The 18,516-nt window shown below is 36.9% G+C and overlaps 2 protein-coding genes across 3 annotated transcripts; both read right to left on the bottom strand.

Moving 5' to 3' along the window:
* Positions 1-553: 553 nt before the first annotated feature.
* LOC134661190 (uncharacterized) lies at positions 554-12,656 on the bottom strand. Of its 2 annotated transcripts, none has more exons than XM_063517157.1 (5): positions 10,430-10,525; positions 10,261-10,338; positions 7,980-8,172; positions 6,025-6,655; positions 554-862 (listed from the first exon to the last, which is right to left on the bottom strand). In XM_063517157.1, exons 1-4 carry the CDS (start codon positions 10,496-10,498, stop codon positions 6,447-6,449), a joined length of 549 nt encoding a protein of 182 aa, XP_063373227.1. In that variant the 5' UTR covers positions 10,499-10,525; the 3' UTR covers positions 554-862; positions 6,025-6,446. The 2 variants fall into 2 exon arrangements, 1 of the variants encoding a protein (XP_063373227.1); XR_010097936.1 differs by lacking the exon at positions 10,430-10,525 and adding an exon at positions 12,452-12,656 and having other exon boundaries at positions 555-862.
* A 927-nt stretch (positions 12,657-13,583) lies between these two features.
* Positions 13,584-14,677, bottom strand: LOC134661882 (flightin). Its single transcript, XM_063518108.1, has 3 exons — positions 14,518-14,677; positions 14,227-14,412; positions 13,584-14,110 (listed from the first exon to the last, which is right to left on the bottom strand). Exons 2-3 carry the CDS (start codon positions 14,391-14,393, stop codon positions 13,807-13,809), a joined length of 471 nt encoding a protein of 156 aa, XP_063374178.1. The 5' UTR covers positions 14,394-14,412; positions 14,518-14,677; the 3' UTR covers positions 13,584-13,806.
* Between the last annotated feature and the right edge of the window lie 3,839 nt (positions 14,678-18,516).

Raw genomic sequence — 18,516 nt, 5'->3', positions numbered from 1 at the left:
GAAAGCGCCAAACTACCTCAGCAGAAATGAATGCCTTTTATCTGAGTTAAACACTCTACTTTTCATTTCGAATACGAGGAATGTAAAATGTACCTATGTGTTTTTTTAAAAACATGACTAAGTATAAATTTTCATAGTATTTCTTGAGGGTACTTTCAATTAACAATTAAAGCAAAAGTATCGTTGTTTATGGAATGGGGAGTTAAATTTGAGAAAGAAAATTGTATAACAATTTGAAAAAATAAAATTGTATTTCATTTGCTTATTGTAAAAAAATTGCGTACTTTGAACGTAAAACTAATCATTTTCTGCACACCTTTTAGAACAACAATGACTCTTTCAGGGCATGAGAAATGAAAAGGGTTTTTGATTTCGATATAATAAGCATTTGTTACCCAAAATTAACCTCTACCTATTAGTTTGGTTATTCTTTCGTTCGGGTAAATTAATGATATGGTTTCTAAAATGATAGGTTTTGAAAACACTATTCTATCAAATACCGTATCAATAGTCTTTTATTGGTAACCGGTTCCGGTTCTTGTGATTATATAATCACCTACTGTTTATTGCTTCCATCATGGACTTGTATTATTACGATTGCTTGCTACTTGCTTAAAATATTCAATCATTTCTTTGAATCGTTTGTTGCTAATGAAAGCAGGTTGCACAAGATTTTTTTTTGGACAGATGCTTCTATCAGTAGATCTTTTGATTCTCTTTGAGTACATATGAGGTGCGTATTTAGTATTAATTTTAGTAATACTATAATACGTTTTCCGTAATACTTCTTCTTGCGCTAACGAATTTCTTATTTTCGTCAATAACAAAGCATTTTCGTCCAATTCGAAGTGGCGTTTAGCTCCTGTGGAAAATAATACTTTTACTATAATCTTACTTCTATGTAAACCTTACCTTATTAGGCGCTTGGTGCAGCCAAAAATAAACGGTTATAAACGCCGGTGTATTTGACGTGTGTTTATTGTTGAAGATGCTCTTAAATATTATAACAGAGAGCAATATAAAAATTCTTTATCTTAAGTTGAAAGACACGTATATAAAACTACTTGTTTAAAAAATGAACTTTAATACATAGTTGCTATATAGGACTGCGTATGCGGTAAAGGGTTAAGTAGATACCTAAGTTTAAGTTACCTGTCAACTACCTAGCTTGCATAAACATAAAGGAGCCTCGTCTGCCAACAAACCACTCTGTGGTTTGGCAGAAGAATATATGTAATTAGTTGTAAGCAAGATTTCTGAATAAACGTTTTATTTATTTTTATTATTTATTTTACATAAAAGTGATTGCTTATGGGAAACGTCATGCTACTTAGGTATATAGTATATTAGTTATATAGTTGCTATATAGGACTGCGTATGCGGTAAAGGGTTAAGTAGATACCTAAGTTTAAGTTACCTGTCAACTACCTAGCTTGCATAAACATAAAGGAGCCTCGTCTGCCAACAAACCACTCTGTGGTTTGGCAGAAGAATATATGTAATTAGTTGTAAGCAAGATTTCTGAATAAACGTTTTATTTATTTTTATTATTTATTTTACATAAAAGTGATTGCTTATGGGAAACGTCATGCTACTTAGGTAGGTAAGTTACGATGTAGTTGTTATAACAACATTTCAAATACTAATCCTATCAATTAGTGGGCAGGAATTCAAAACAAATAAAACAGGATCCATTTTAAGTTATTTACTATTTATAAAAAAAAAAACAAGCAGACAATTAACTTAAAGTTAGCTATTAGTGTCTATGGTCTTTTCGGAGAAATTCGGGCACGGTAATCACTGATTAAGGATGACTCACGGTAGAACGGCCCGGTTCAGCCGAGGCATTCGACACTTCGTTTTCTATATGTCGGCGGCAGATCGTAAAATCGGGCATATCGAGATATTCCTAGGCATATCATGAAACGCCGCCATTTCATGATCTGACTAAAATTAACTCAGGCATATCACGATCTGTCTTATAAAAGATTCGGCAGATCGATGGGAGCAATTTATTCGTCGAATTCCTAGCTTCATTCATACCGGTCGCATCGTAAAATAATTGCATTTTTTACCACCGGTGGCGCTGCATTCTATATGGCGCTGCGTCCGAGTCCAGTGTTGCCAGATCGTAACTTTTAATACAAGTTTACGTTCCTTTCGAGCCTTGAGGTTTGCTCGATATGGCTGGTGGTCGCTAGGCAGATCATGAAATGCCGGCGTTTCATGATCTGCCTAGGAATATCACCCCTTGAGGTTTGCACGATATGACTGGTGATCGCTAGGCAGATCATGCCATGCCGGCGTTTCATGATCTGCCTAGGAATATCACCCCTTGAGGTTTGCACGATATGGCTGGTCGTGGCGCTAGGCAGATCACGAAATGCCGGCGTTTCATGATCTGCCTAGGAATATCACCCCTTGAGGTTTGCACGATATGGCTGGTCGTCGCTAGGCAGATCATGAAATGCCGGCGTTTCATGGTCTGCCTAGGAATATCACCCATTGAGGTTTGCACGATATGGCTGATAGCCGCGCTAGGCAGATCATGAAACGCCGGCATTTCATGATCTGCCTAGGAATATCACCCCTTGAGGTTTGCACGATATGGCTGGTCGTCGCTAGGCAGATCATGAAATGCCGGCGTTTCATGATCTGCCTAGGAATATCACCCATTGAGGTTTGCACGATATGGCTGATAGCCGCGCTAGGCAGATCATGAAACGCCGGCATTTCATGATCTGCCTAGGAATATCACCCCTTGAGGTTTGCACGATATGGCTGGTCGTCGCTAGGCAGATCAGGAAATGCCGGCGTTTCATGATCTGCCTAGGAATATCACCCCTTGAGGTTTGCACGATATGGCTGGTCGTCGCTAGGCAGATCATGAAATGCCGGCGTTTCATGATCTGCCTAGGAATATCACCCCTTGAGGTTTGCACGATATGGCTGGTCGTCGCTAGGCAGATCATGAAATGCCGGCGTTCCATGATCTGCCTAGGAATATCACCCATTGAGGTTTGCACGATATGGCTGGTGGTCGCTAGGCAGATCATGAAATGCCGGCGTTTCATGATCTGCCTAGGAATATCACCCCTTGAGTTTGCACGATATGGCTGATGGTCGCGCTAGGCAGATCATGAAATACCGGCGTTTCATGATATGCCTAGGAATATCACACCCTACTTATTTGATATGCCTAAACGTCGCTAGGCAAATCGTCAAACGTTGATGTTTGAACGATATGGCTGGTAGTCGCTAGTCAGATCATGAAATGGCGGCGTTTCATGGTATGCCTAGGAATATCTCGATATGGCCGATTTTACGATCTGCCTACGACATATACAAAGCATCACGGGAACACCGGTCATACAAAATGAAGTGTCGGATGCATCTAGCGTGACTCATCCTTTACGTTTTTTTTTTCTTCTTTTTTAGGTCTATATTATCCAAGGCCTGTTTTGTTTTACACCAAGCAAACACAACATTAACAGAGTATGCTATATGCACTACCCTTGGAACCACTTTGTTGAAGAATAAGTAGTGTTTTAAATTCAAAGTACAAAAACATCATAACAACATTTTCAAAGCCTCATGAGGATGAGGAGGATCTCATGCCACAGGTATTGTATAAATACTAGGATATCTTTACCATTGTCAATTGACATATATATGTGTTAATAGATTTTTATTGTCATATTCCTACTTGCTATATAAACTGTCATTAATAGGAAAAAATGCGAATGGAAATTATGCTACAGGTAAATTATGATTTTGGGAAAATGATCTAACCAGTCATTCAATAGAACTTGCTAACTATGTAAACAAACCGCCATATTAAAATTGACACTGAATGTCAAATTACTAGTAACTTTTGTTTACAAAGTTTGCAAGTTCTATTGAATGACACTTTACAGAGTGTATAGATAGGTAATGAAAAATATACCTAAGGCATTCGCGCACGTATTAGTTTATATTCTTCTAATAAAGTTACACCATTTTAGTGTCCTTTTAAACCGGTTATAGGTATATTTTTAGGGTTCCGTACCTCAAAAGGAAAAACGGAACTGTCTGTCCGTCCGTCTGTCACAGCCTATTTTCTCCGAAACTACTTGACCAATTAAGTTGAAATTTGGCATATATATGTAAGTTTGTAACCCAAAGATGGACGTGTAACATAAGTAAAATCAAAATTTTTAAATATGGAGGCAATTTTTGTGAGGTAAATGAGAAAATTAAAAAATAAAGTTTTTCAAACTATATCGTGTTATATATCAAATGAAAGAGCTCATTGTAAGGATCTCAAATATATATTTTTTATAATTTTAGGATTAATAGATTAGCAGTTATTCAAGAAAATAGGCAAACAATGACCATTCCCCCCCTTATTTCCGAAACTACTGGGTCTAAAATTTTGAAAAGAATACACAAAATAGTTCTTTACCTATAGATGACAGGAAAACCTATTAGAAATGTGCAGTCAAGCGTGAGTCGGACTTAATGTACGGAACCCTTGGAACGCGAGTTCTCGCACATCGCCGGTTTTTGGAATACTGTCCGCCTTTTATTAAAGCTTAAATGCATGTTGATGGATGATAATTTTTCGGACAAGGTTTTACTGCTGCCATAGTCAATTGACGTAAGCGTTTCTTTAAAAGGTCTAGACGGTTTTTTAGTGAGTATATCTTGCATTTTTCGCTGGTGGTAGTATGAGTTGGTGTTTTCTTTGCAAATGGTCCGTTTTGCTGTTTTCGGTATAAATTTTGATAAATTTTTCTATTATTTGAGTTACTTCCAACAAACACAGGAAACGCCATCACATAATTTGTATTATTCCTTTTTCGACATTTATCTATACTACTGCCACATCTAGTTAGTTTGTTAGGGGCTGTGAACATAAGATGCTCCGGCAGATCGCGAATATCTAAAACAATGGAATAGTCTGATGTTCTGCGATACAATCCTTCTTGCAGTTATAATAATGTAATGAATAAATGAAATTTATGTTAATAAGCTACGGACTATATCCGTCAAGACGGTCTGCGAATCTCTGCCTATTTTCCCATCATCAAAGTACCATACGTTTAAGTTAATAGCCAAACTAAATATCGCTGGCCCAAGAGGATCACCCTGCTGACAGCCTACGGTTGGAAGGATCTCATTGTTTTTGTGAATTAATTTTGAGGGAAAATGGTAGTCTTAATGTCCAGTTTTAAAAGCACCTCGCACATGTCACTTTAAACAAAAGTTGCGAACTGCCGCCTCGCAGCCTCCACGGGCGCCGAACACAGACTTTAGCAGCCAAACGTTGAAGAGTCGACCCAACAGCGATAGGGTACACTCCCGCATCCTTGTTCGTAAGGATAATAAGATTAGGCCCATAGATGACCGATATGACGACGAACATCTGCCAGCAACATACCTAAGTTTAAGAGCCAACAGGAGTGGTCACTTCTCCATACAAACGTACTCGACTGTACTGCACTGTTTCCTCCGTGGGTTTTGAAGCTAGAGCAATGATTTTTTGTCTAGTTTTGTGATGCTTGCAGTCAAATGTTCCCCAGCCTCACCTATGCCACGAGTGGTAAGGTCAACGAGGTACTGAGGGGAGATGCTGTCCAAGCTAGACGCCGATCCTCTTGGGCAGGTCTACAAAAGTAGAGGAGGCCGGGGGTGTTTGGCTTGCAACGCAGCCGCGGTCTGACAAGATTGTCACTGGTTTTCGTGATTAGTTTATCATCATCCTTTCTATTTTATTAGCTAGTGAGTTTGTTTTATCACTGGTCAAGTTCGTAAAAAACTAAAGTTTATCCTAGAGAGGTGATATTTAAATAAGATGATCCATTTACTAGGTATTTATTATTTTAGTTAAGTCAATGTATAAGCCATTTATATTATACAAACTAATCAAGTAGTTAGTACATAGAAAATATTTATAGAGGTGAATAATATAATTATTATTCAAATAGTATGTATTTGATTATTTATGAATAAACTGAAGAATAGTAGGTATTAATTACTCACTTCCCCCATCTATTATTTTCTTAATGTACAGTTCTCCATCCGTGATTGTTTTAACGGAAGGTGTCGGGTTTGCCTTAACATATAATGACAAGTAAATATGACTTGTATACAAAAATATCTGATATAATTGCATTTTTAACGCAAATGAAAAAAATACACGATTTAATGTATTTGGGAATACCTTACCAATGCCAAATAGCATTAGCAAATAGCAAATCTGCTATTGCAGAGTTTTGCAACCGATCGTATAAAAAGTTTTAGTTGTTAAGTTTTGATAAGCCAACTGATTTAAACTTAGTCCATTTACCTACAGATGCTAATAGCAAATGTCAATAAGATGCAATGGCTCGAGGCGAAGGTGTAAAACTAACGAAATGTTTAACTTTACAAAATATTGTTAAAGGAAAGGTAGGAAATCGTTATCACACTGCACGACTTATTGGCGGGCAGCAGCATTGCTCTTGCGGTACACCACCATTAGCTCTTCTGCTATAAATGTATTTACGAACAGTTTTCTTTTTTCCAGCTGACATGTGTTGTTTGAGTTGTGCTTCTTCGTGCTTTTTCACAAGGCCATGGAGTTTTAGGAAATCTAGTGCTTCATCATCCATTTTGAAATCTAACTTGCATTCTGTAGAGACATTAAATGGTTAATACCTACGATTATAATTTACTTTGACATGGAAAGTACCTATGTACATGAACAGATATCGAGTTTAAATATAATTTGAATTTAATCAAATTAAATTATAATTTTTAAAGGAGGTAGAAATGTTTAAAAATCAGACATCAAAGAGCAGGAAGTTTATTAGTGTGTCCCAACATTAGCTTTCATACTTTCCACAACTGATACGAGTATACTGGTGACTTTCTCGTAGATGGTAGCTGAATTTTGGGACTAAAAGTTGTTTATACAGGGTGCCCAGTAATTAGTGGATAACCTTCTAACCACCGACAGAGCACCTTAGGCTGGTCCAGAAAATGCACTTATAGGTCTAGTAAAAGTTTCGTGGTTTTCGAGATAATCGAACTTTTCTGTCTTTTTTAATGGCTAGCTCCATACTTCACTTAAATCACAATCTAGGCCATATCTTTGTCTGTAAAGATGTAATTAGCGTATGTGATACCATTTTAGAATCAGTATTAGATAAACTATTTTTAAGAAAGTTGACCATTCTGTTCTCCATACATTTTTGTTTCACCACAAACAATCAAACTTATTTTGTACCGTAAAATGGGGTGAGTAGGCTTCGCGGGGACAGTTGGGTTATGAATGGGGAGAGAAGGTTTGAAAGGGGGGTGAGATGGTTTTTTAAGGCTACTGCCACAAAAACAATGCATTCCAATTTAAATTGGAGCTATAGTAATACTCATAATAAAAAAAAATCTATCCAACAATCTTCCAAAATCACCTTTGTATGAAAACCCAACTCACCCCAAATACGAGGGACTATGGGGTGAGGTGGGTTTTCCTGTTTATCGTCAAAGTTATGAAATGGAACTACCCAAAATAAAATAAAAACGAAAATACAAACTTCCGGAACACTTATTATATACACCATTCAGTTTGCATATGTGAAAATAAAATGTTATCGAGGTTTGAATGTCAGTTTTGCACCTACTCACCCCATTTTACGGTAGCTAGTCATTTTGATGTATATGTAGTTTATTATTTAGATACGTAAGTCACATATCGTCAGATGAGAAGCAAAAGTCACTAATTACTATAAAATTTTTAAACAAAAATCAACCTTCTTTTCGTACTAATATGGTTCACTGTGGCTATGAACTTGTGGTGGTACTTAGTGAGTTTTTCTTGTCACCTGACGATATTAAAGTAATATAATTCATATTCCATTTTTAATGCCATTCGTTTTTAAACAAAAAAAAGTACGACAGTTTTTGTTGAAATGATTGAATTGTAAAGTCGACCGACAGAGTCAATCGTTACCAACCTTTGTTTGGAGGACATTCACAATTAAAATTAGGAGCTTCATAGGGTATATTTTCGACTTTCCCGATCATGTATCGTCTCGATATTCCTGGTGCCGGGGCTACTTTATCTAACATCCACCTGTCCCACGGCACTTGTTCAGCAAATATTAAATTGATTTTAAACAGAATCAGTAAAACCGCAGACATGATGATCTGTCCAAAAATAAGAAAAAGGGTTTATGTACTCAAGAGCAATGAAAACATGTAATTTTGTAGTGACCATACAATAAAGAGGTTAATATGTATATCATTGTAATCATATATGGAGAGTAGGTAATATTTAATCTGAAGTTGACAGGCGTGTATGGGAGACGTGTGCTACCTTGGAGGATATAATCAAACGGAGACGCCATGTCTGTAATTTTCTGTACAAAACAGTCTGCCGATTTTTGCGGGGGAGGGGAACGTCAAATGTATGCGTAACGTAAAAATAGCCATGTCAGATAAACGTCAGTCCATACATTGTGTATGACCGTTGGCCGCCTATTTTCGACAGAGGGGAAAGCCTGTTAATGGCTACTCCGTTTAGTTGTATCCTCCAAGTGTGCTACTTTGGTATTCAATTCCAGTGTAGTTTTGTTTTGTAAATCAATATTTTTATTATTGTTCCTATTTAATAGTGGGAACCTACTATTAACAAATAAAACAGGCGTTTTTTTTAATTTTACTACTTATTTACATCAATTAAATAATTATGAAGATTAATAATTTAGCTGGCAATTAATGTCCATGTTGTTTTTCTGACATTATAGGTAAGACGGGCATAATGCCAAACGGTAATAACTCATTATGTTTTTTCTTTTTTAGTTCTGCATGGTTCAAGTTCTGAGTCTTGGTATAAGTTCGTTGTCTTGGTATAAGTTGTGTCCACCTTATTTGTACGGGTTTTAAAAGTTCTAAAGGAACATTTCTCCAGACATTCGAACTCTGCGGCCGCTGCATCTTTAGACCGTATCTTCCGGGAACAGTATTATCCCGATGCGCGCTTTTCCCCGAAAAATATACACTTTGGGTCTTTCTAAATGATTCATGGTCCGGAAAATATCTGTTCCGAGATTTTTTTATAGCGAGCTTACGCAGGAATCTGGTTATTGCCGATTTATATGTCGGAAATGCAGTACTTTTTGAGAATTGCCGTAATTCATTATCAGGAACGTAATTATTTCCGGTGTAGCCCGGATAGCCGGTGCTTTGAGTGTTAGCGATGTCATATTCCATATCAGGTGTTTTTCCAGTGTAGCCCGGATAGAAGGTGCTTCTAGTGTCTGCGAAGGGTACGCTGTATCCCGGATACATGGTACTTTTGGTACGACGGTTAGGCGTTGGTTTCTCAGGAGAGCAGGTCACAAAAGGAGGCCTGGTGGATCTAGACTTACTCATGATATCTTCAAGATCTCTTTGATCATTTGGATAAATTTCTTTATAAGCACGTTTTCGGTAATTTCCAACAAATAAAGGGAACGCCATTGCAAAATTAGTGTCGTTACTGTAGTTACATCCTCCCTCACAGATTTTATACGGCGCAGTAAATAAAAGGTATGCTGGACTTGCAGCAATGTCTAAAAATCAATATTGGAATGGGATAACGTGGTTTCGTAAGTAGTTGTCAGGTTCTGTGGTGTATTGAACCAAAAAAATATGATTTGATGATGGACACAGTAGGTGGTCATAGGAACACTGTGATAAAACGAAGCCACCTAAAGTATGAGTCACGCTAGACCAGGCCCGGGCCGGGCTAGAGCTTCCTGCACTTCGTTTTCTATGGAAAGCACCACGTGATCACCGATCAGCCGTCATAGATAATAGAAAATGACATGTCGTACGCCTCGGCCGGGGAATTGACCGATTTAGCGTGAGTCATCCTTAATTGTGTAGAGCTTTTCAGAATTGTCTCGATTAGTATTAAAAACTTGCCTGTTGAAAGAAAAGCGTCAGTAGCGATAAAAATTTGTACCGAATATGAAAATTTTGAAAATATAAACTTATTTTTATTTTGGCCTATTTATGAAAAATATGATGCCGTCGCGTAAATACTTAAAAATAATTTAAAAGTTTGAAAAATAATTTTTACATTAATATTAAACCTGGTTTATCATCTTATTAAATACGCGCATGCAAAATTCCGTTGGCGTACTGTATCTAATTATTATGTATACCTACGCGAGTATAGAGCTCAATCCCAATTGTGATGTACCTACCACATGTAAAGGTACATTTGGAGTTTGTATCAATTTAACTCACTTTCTTTGTTATGCAATTTTTTGACATACAGTTCTCCATCTGTGGCGTCGGCAGCAGAGTTAGCATCTGATCCTTGTCCTTGGAATAATAATAAAAAAAATAGAGCCATAAGAATTACTAGGAAACCAAATGCCATATTTGTAAATAAAATAAAAACATCATAACTTACAAATTGCTCGAGTCCGATTATGGATATGGCAATATAATTCGTGCAATTTATTTTCGCAACAAGTTTCATGTCGAATAATGGAAAAGTTAGTAGGTATTGTTTTATTACCTACCTTGTTTATAGTTACGGCATCGAGTTCAAATACTCGTAGCTTTGACAATATTTTTTAGTTCACAGATGTTCAATAGTACGTAGGTAATTAGTTTCCGTTAGTCATGCGCTTCTGAGACGGCAGCCGTAGCGTATCGTTGGGTGATATTTATGTAGGTACATTAATTTATGTCTGTCACTGACTCCAACATCTTTCCAATTGGCGAAAGAGTTAACAATTGTCTCGCTGGGTGCGAGGTAAAAATAGTCGCCCAAGACCGTGGCCCAGAGAGTGAGGGAATGTTAATAAATTCAAGTGTGGTGACATAACTCATGCGCATCTCTGTTTATACTGAACTTGCCAACAATAATTTAGAAAATACTTGTTTAGAGAACTGTACAGTCAGAAATGAAATTCTAGAAATTTATTGAGGGCGCGACTGAGCTTCAACGGGTACCTAGAACAACTAGCACATGGTGCAAATTTCCTTAAGTCCATCTCAATCTGCCGCATAAGTGCATCCTAGGGCCCATTTCTCGAACGGTATTAGACTAATATTATTAGTCCACGAATTGTCAAATCGTATGGGTTGTCATGAAAACACACTAATTAGACTAATATCGTTCGAGAAATGGGCCCCTGTACGTTTGCTGTTTGACAGTTGACGTTTGCCGTTGACATTATTTAACACATATAACGGATATTTAAGTAACGTCAAAACTTCACAATAGTTAAATTGGTTAGACCACTTTAGATGTTAAGTAGGTACTTATTTAGTCAATAATTGTACATCGATGCCTTGATTTATCAATATAAAGTTGTATTTCATTTTATACTTACCCGGCATTTAAACAGTCTATTCATAAACATCTTTAAAACAGATCACTATCTGACAACTTGAAATGTGGGCAACCGCCTTTGAAAACAAGTTAACGCTTTTGTCTGAGCTGCACTACGTTTTGCTTTATTAATTTTTAACGCATAATATTTCTTTAAAAAAACTCAATAAACATTTTAAAATAAAAATCATGTTTACAAAAATGTCACAATTTTTTTATTGGTATGACAAGACAACAACCAGGTGATTTACTTTTTAATTTCTACAATTTCTTGTACGACTGTTTTTTTAATCAAGTACGTATTAAATTAACGCTTATGTATTAAGATAAGAAATGTTATTGAGTAAATAAGTAATCACTTTAGGGGTTATTTAGACGGTGCGTTTTTGTTTGAAGAAACGTCACATTCGACACTGACATATCTAATCCATATCGTTTCTCGATCCATTAATTGTCGTATCTTAAAGTTCGAATCGGGCCGTAATTGTTTAATTCTTACCTTAAGGTTTTCTTTTGTACAATAAATATTCAAATAAAGTGTATATATTTCGCTGTTTCGTTTCATTATTTTGCATTCTGAATTATTGTTAAGGTAGTAAAAAAATATAGATACTTAATAATTACTTTCTACTCCCTCGCTGTGAGCAGTTGCGAGAAGGCACCAAAATGGGTCCATTAAAATTATTGTTTTCTATTAAAACCGACCGATCACTCGGCTATTTGCAAATGAAAGGCCAGGCTTGTCTGGAATGACGCTACTATAACAAATTGTGCTTATTTCTGAATTACAAACATTTACTTTGCGTCACTTTGTAGATCACAATAAACTTCTAACGGATTGTAGTGACAAGTTATTCTTAGTTCTTTATCAATTCATTGCTTTAATTCATAGAGTGGTCAATAAAAATTTAAGTGAAAAGGTTGTTTAAAAAAAGTTAAAAGAGTCAATTCAAGAAGATAATGCAGCGATAGTATTTTTGAGCCGGTGTCGTAAGTAAATTCTATTCTTAAACATCCACCTAATCGATGTCTAGGCTTCGTTGGTCATTGTAACATTTAATTATCTTCATTTTGGCCGATTGCCTACTTTACCTGCTAGGTATCCCATAGTCTTGGCGGACTTCCAAATGATTACATTCACTGAACTGTCAAAGATAAGTTATTTTAGATACCTCGACATTGAGAATTTGAGTTACGGCCGTTGAGTGGATGTGTCATACAGATGTGACATTGGACGACTAAATCTAGTGTCATTTTACTTTGTTCTATTGTCTTTTGTTAAACTGTCATTTTGATTAATGATATAATTCATTCATAAAGCGGGAAGCACTTTTCCAGCTCGCTGTATGTTACATTTTATTGATTTCTTAGTAATTTACTACAAATTCACTAGTGGCTTATTAGACTTAGGTATTAGGACACCAGGCGTAACGTGTTTTCTCATATCTAAAGGGGTAGCCACATAAAGCCCGCAAGATACAAGACAAGCGTACCTACTTTACTTATATATAAGGGCTCATTTAGACGGTGCGAGAACTTGCATGCGAGTTTCATTACATTGCGTCATTTGATCGGTCGGCTGAATTGTTGTAACCTCAACGGTCCGCAATTTAACTAAAATCGCATGCGAGTTCGCGCGCCGTCTAAATGAGCCCTAATAGACATAGAAGGATTATCTTTACTGGAATATTAATGAATAATAAGAATAATTGTAATAAAGTTGTGACATAATTTAATAAATGGCAGTTCTATGTCAATAATCCACATTAAAGTTATTGTAGGTTTAAACTGTTATTCAACGTAACTAGATATTAAACTTATTGTCTGAAATATTTTCAGACAGGTTGTGATCTTTACAATATCAACAGTGTCATATCAACCCATACTGTTTTTACATTAATTGAAATAAGTATAAAATCATTAACAACAACCACTGCTGCCACTTTTATTTTTAAATAGATAGTACATGCTGATATCGCATAGCACTAACTTTTATTTAAGGTAACATCGCTTTGCATTGCTAGAAATAAATACATTTTAATAATTCTGAATAATAATTCATTACACATCTGTAAAAAAATACTACACTCTAGCAAGGCATAGCAGTTGTTTAAGAGGTATGAGGTGAAGATGCTTTGGAAAAAGCTATTTTTTTTTACCTTTTACCGAGGTTGTTCACTACAGTTAGGATCAAACGCAAGTATAGGTTTAATAAAAACGACAATAAAACTTAAATATTTATTGCCTTATTTAGAGACATGTTAGAGATAGGAATGCGGACAGCTTCCGAGCGGAGTTTGGTTACTCTAGAGGTTGGTTGCACCGCTCGCGCGGGTTCGTGTTCAGCTCCGTCACGACAAGGAAATCCTGTAACAGTACCACAAAGGTCACGCGGGAGCCTGGGAGGAGTCCACGGAGCGAGGCCAAGCGAAGGTGTTAGAGCGAAGCTAGATGGAGACGGTGTTAAAGCCGAGTTTAGAATACTTCCTCGAGATTATGGACTTGGTGTGGTAGCGATGGAAGCGCGCGCCCGTGGAGACGGCGCGCAGCAGCGCGGTGTCGCGGCTGGCCTGGCGCGCGCGGTAGCTGGCGTCCTTTGCGATGTAGGTGCGCAGCGCACGCTCGCCCCACGTCTGCGCACGCGGTTTCTCAGTCGCTATGCCCTTATTCCGTCGGTCCAGGTAGTTGATCACATCATCGTAGTAGTTATGTCGGTAGTCGTACATGTAATTGTATTGCAGGAACTTGGGTCTGAAAGGAAAAAGAAAGCCTTAAGAAAGAAAACCGACTACAGACCGGTTGGGCCTTGTCGCGCAGACCTTTTCTTTCAATATAAATTATTTGCTGAAGCACACGTGTCATCTCACCTGACCCAGTGTTTGAATATTAGTCTCGTAGGCTCTGTTACTACAACGGGCTCCGGTGCCGGCGGCTCGGCTTCCTCGGCCTTAGCCTCCTCGGCGGCCTCGGCGGGAGCCTCTTCTGGCGGGGGCTCGGGCGCTGCGGATTCTTCGATATCAGCATCGTCCCACATTTTGCAAGGTGGTGGGTTTCTGCGTATAAAAACCACTAAACGTTAATACAAATGTACACAGTGCACTAATATTCGACCGATACACAAGTGTTGTTATGAAGTATAAGGCACAGAGGTCACGGACCTAACTGGGATTGGAGAAGCGTGTGGATCGGGTGATCGCTTATCTACGACTGGTGCCGGCGTCCCCGATGGCTCTCGCAGCCTCCCGATTTATCTGTTTGCGCCCCCACCTGACTATCGCAAGCGCTGTGTGCGTGATGTTTGCTGCCAATGATGTTCTGTCAATACGTTGACCGTGCTCTTCACACGCAAATTCCTCGACATTTTAAATCCCGTTGCCAAACACTGAAGCGCGTATGCGGATATAAAGGTTCACTCAACGCTTTTTTTAAATTTCTTGATAAGTGCAAATTATTAATTTTGATTTAAGTGGAACGTCAACGATCACTTCTTATTCATCACACATACAACAAAACACAATACAACACTCTGGTTACTGACATGAAAGAACATATTTACACAACTTGATATACATACCACATACCTATTATTAACCATAGGTTTTCTTAGATTATTTTCGAGGTAGGTACACCTCGCTTAAGCGCGCGCAACACGATGTTTCGTAAACTATTATTACTATTTATTATGTAGGTAAATAATGATAACGTATCGTTGCACGATTTTAGAAATAAAATAAAAACTCCGAAACACTTGACAAGATTTAACATTGCCTACTGTAAGATTTAATCTTCTAAACATATAAATATATGTAAAACATATACTTAATTTCAAGTTCTGAATATAAAAAAAAAAATAAAAAAATGTGGGGCTGGCCTTCTCTATGAATGAATGAATGAATGAATGAAATCTTTATTTCAGGGAACTAGTGGCCCATACATAAATACCATAAAACTAGCATACACTATGGGGCTTCATTACACATTGCTTAGTGTTTATTGCGAGTTCATATATTTGCTTCATATTAATACATACTTGCGTTTAGTGACAATGTATTCGTAATAAACACTAATCAATATGTAAGCAGCCCCAATTTTAAGGCCAGCACACTTGCTCGCAGCTACACTACCCGTATTGACCTTACGTATGTATATACTCGTACTTACAATATGAATTTAATTATAGGTATGCTTTGGTTTCATTGCATCTTAATTTCATTTTACCCATTTACCGACATTCGTAGATCTCAAAAAAAAAAATCTGTAGGTACGTGAGCTTTTATTCGACTACAATGAAATTGATGCTCTTGTATAAAGAAGAAGATAATTTATATATTTTAGCCGACTTTCAGCGCTAATTCCTAAATTGTTAGGTGATTTAAACGCTGTTTCCTTAGTTCGATAGACATTAAGATCAACTATCTTTACATGTATTTATGTACCTACTCGTATCCACTGAAAATTATATACCTACTAAATTTAACAATTCTATGAAACTCGTAATAATGAGCTGCGAAGTTTCCCTGCATATATTCACCATGCTGCTAATAAAAGATCATTAATCAATTAGCATACGAATGGGGTACAAAATTATTAATGTTCTTTGTGAAATCCGTGGAAAAGAGCCAAAGTGGTGTAATTTTCTCACATTTGTAAGCTATGATATTTTTAGATATTATGTAAAATATTATATAATAAGGCATTAGCTATTAGGTTTTATCTAACGAGTATTAACCTCCTGAGTCCCAGAGGCCCTTATACAGGCTTTATTCCAAAATTTAATTTTAACTTTTATTAAATAAGACAATGTATATGAAAAGAGATTGCATGTAGCGGAGATGAGAATGTTAAGGTGGATGTGTGGCGTGACGAGAATGGATAGGATAAGGAATGAGTATATAAGAGGAAGCCTGAAAGTTGCACCCATAACAGAAAAAGTAAGGGCAAAGTAACAAACAAAATGGAGAAAAAAATAAACTAAACGTTATAATTAAAACTAAAATAAAACAAATCTTAAACAAAACTTATTAGTAAAAAATGCTCCCCAGGTCACCTTTATGCGATATGGTGCCCAGAAGGCTGGCAGCGTTACCTTTTTGAATGTGACAATGTTCTAAATTAATTCACGTACTAAACTTAAGCTTCTGGGATTTAGGAGGCTACATAAAGTTTGGCGGAATACCATGCATTAACATAGAAAACGTTGACATAATCTTTGAAGTGTTTTTGTTTTGTTTTGGGTTATTGGTACTATCTATTCCTGGCCTGGTCTATGGAAACACACAATATTAAAATGCAGATTATTTTATTATGTTATTGTAAATCGGCCCTCTAAGGGCCACTAGGACGTTCCAGGGTTAGCCAGCCAACTCGGTGTTAACCGTTTAAACTCGGAGTTAATCGTACATTTTAAGTTTAACCCTGTATAAACGGTTAACTACGAGGTAGTTGGCTAACCATGGAACGCGCGCTAAGGGGGCTAAGCATGGATTGAAAGTTTGTACTAAATAGTTAGACTTCAAACTTAATACTAAGACAACATATTAGAAAATTACTATACCTACTAACTAGAAATAACTATAATTAAATTTCAGTTTTTTTTAAATTAATTTCCTAAATCGTCTGCCCGATTACAGTTTGTGAATGAAGGTATATATTAAATTATTAGCCCAATTTATCTTAAAAGACAACGCATGCCAAATTAATTTATATATGTGCATGATAGCGATACAATAGCAGACGTATAAAAGCCTGTGTTAGGTATGTGTATGTATATAATTAATTATGTATTGGTGATCATTGCCAATTAAAAACAGCTGAAACTAATTGCTTAGAGTATTACTAAAGACCGCGAAGTATCCGAGTATTGCCAGGTAAACAAATATCTATGTATACCTACGATTATAGCTTTGTACGGATATGGGCACGCATTATATATTTAGTCCCGCTAAAAATAGTTCATCGTGTTTATATCATATGATCGAAGTAATGCGTTTTACTTATAAAAATAAATGTCGTCGCTATTCGGGTGCTGTGTCGCTGAGTAAGAATGAATAGACACCATATTTTTTTATAAGTAGGTACGGTCGAGTTTAAAACATCTTTACAAGCCAACGTTTCAAATAAAGAATACCTTATTGTGTTTGTCTTAGAGGCTGTAAATTAATATATATTTTTGGAACATTGGATTGTATATCTTAGATGTTAGTCGACTGTATAATTAAGCCCGATTTTTCGGATTAAGGATGACTCACGTTAGACCGGACCGTGACCGGGCCGTATCCGGGCCGGAGCTTCTGGCGCATACTTTTCTATGACAGATGACAGGTTTCCATAGAAAACGAAGCTCCGGAAGCTCCGGCCCGGACAGGGCCCGGTCTAACGTGAGTCATCAATTATACCTCAGCTCAGTACAAAATAGGCATTGAACACTAAACCAGTATATATGTAAAAAGTTAGGGATGTACCGACTAGTCGCCGACTAGTCGGGAAAGCCGACTATCCGGCCACATTTGTAGTCGGCGATTAGTCGGCGACTAGTCGGCAAAAAAGGCCGATCAGTCGGCCTATTATTAATTACAGAAAGCAGGAGATAAATAAAATAATAAGCCAATATTAATCAAATACCCATTCTACTCAAATACGTATTTAGGGTACAAAATGTGCTTGTGTTTATATTAAATCTATGTATAGGTAATTATGTAGGTGTATCGTCGCAGTAGCACGGAACATCTTTCAGGTTGATATTGAAAGCGCGACGACGCAAGGAGCAAAAAAAATGTTTTTCTAATGAATTCGAACTTGAATAAAGCTACTACAGTTGCCATACGGATGTAATCTTTATCGGCAAGTAACGATTATGAACTTGGCCGACTAGCCGACTAGTGGGCCGACTAATCGGCCATCCGAGCGCCGATTAGTCGGCTAGTCGGCCAAAACTATAGTCGGTACATCACTAGTAAAAAGTTGAATATTTTAAACATTTATTAACACTGACCGGGATAGAAACATGTTTGCAATTACCTCTGCAGCTTATTGTAGGTACCTACATATTATGATTAATACCGAGTTGAGATTATTTCATTTCAGAAATATAATTTAAGGTAAATGCAGCATTGAAAATTGTCTTGGTTCTTGATGCATGAGAAATTGTTAAATTCTTA

This window comes from Cydia amplana, chromosome Z (assembly GCF_948474715.1).
Source record: "Cydia amplana chromosome Z, ilCydAmpl1.1, whole genome shotgun sequence".
In the NCBI taxonomy this organism is placed as follows: domain Eukaryota; kingdom Metazoa; phylum Arthropoda; class Insecta; order Lepidoptera; family Tortricidae; genus Cydia; species Cydia amplana.
This window is presented reverse-complemented; position numbering and strand designations above follow the sequence as displayed.

What these genes read in the sequence shown, in the direction of transcription:
- LOC134661190 (XM_063517157.1), bottom strand. Translation starts at nt 10,498, where the DNA reads ATGAAACTTGTTGCGAAAATAAATTGCACGAATTATATTGCCATATCC. An exon ending in TAATCGGACTCGAGCAATTT is followed by an intron (nt 10,339 to 10,429) that starts GTAAGTTATGAT and finishes TATTATTCCAAG; the next exon opens with GACAAGGATCAGATGCTAAC. An exon ending in AAAATTGCATAACAAAGAAA is followed by an intron (nt 8,173 to 10,260) that starts GTGAGTTAAATT and finishes ATTTTTGGACAG; the next exon opens with ATCATCATGTCTGCGGTTTT.
- LOC134661882 (XM_063518108.1), bottom strand. Translation starts at nt 14,393, where the DNA reads ATGTGGGACGATGCTGATATCGAAGAATCCGCAGCGCCCGAGCCCCCG. An exon ending in ATATTCAAACACTGGGTCAG is followed by an intron (nt 14,111 to 14,226) that starts GTGAGATGACAC and finishes TTTTCCTTTCAG; the next exon opens with ACCCAAGTTCCTGCAATACA.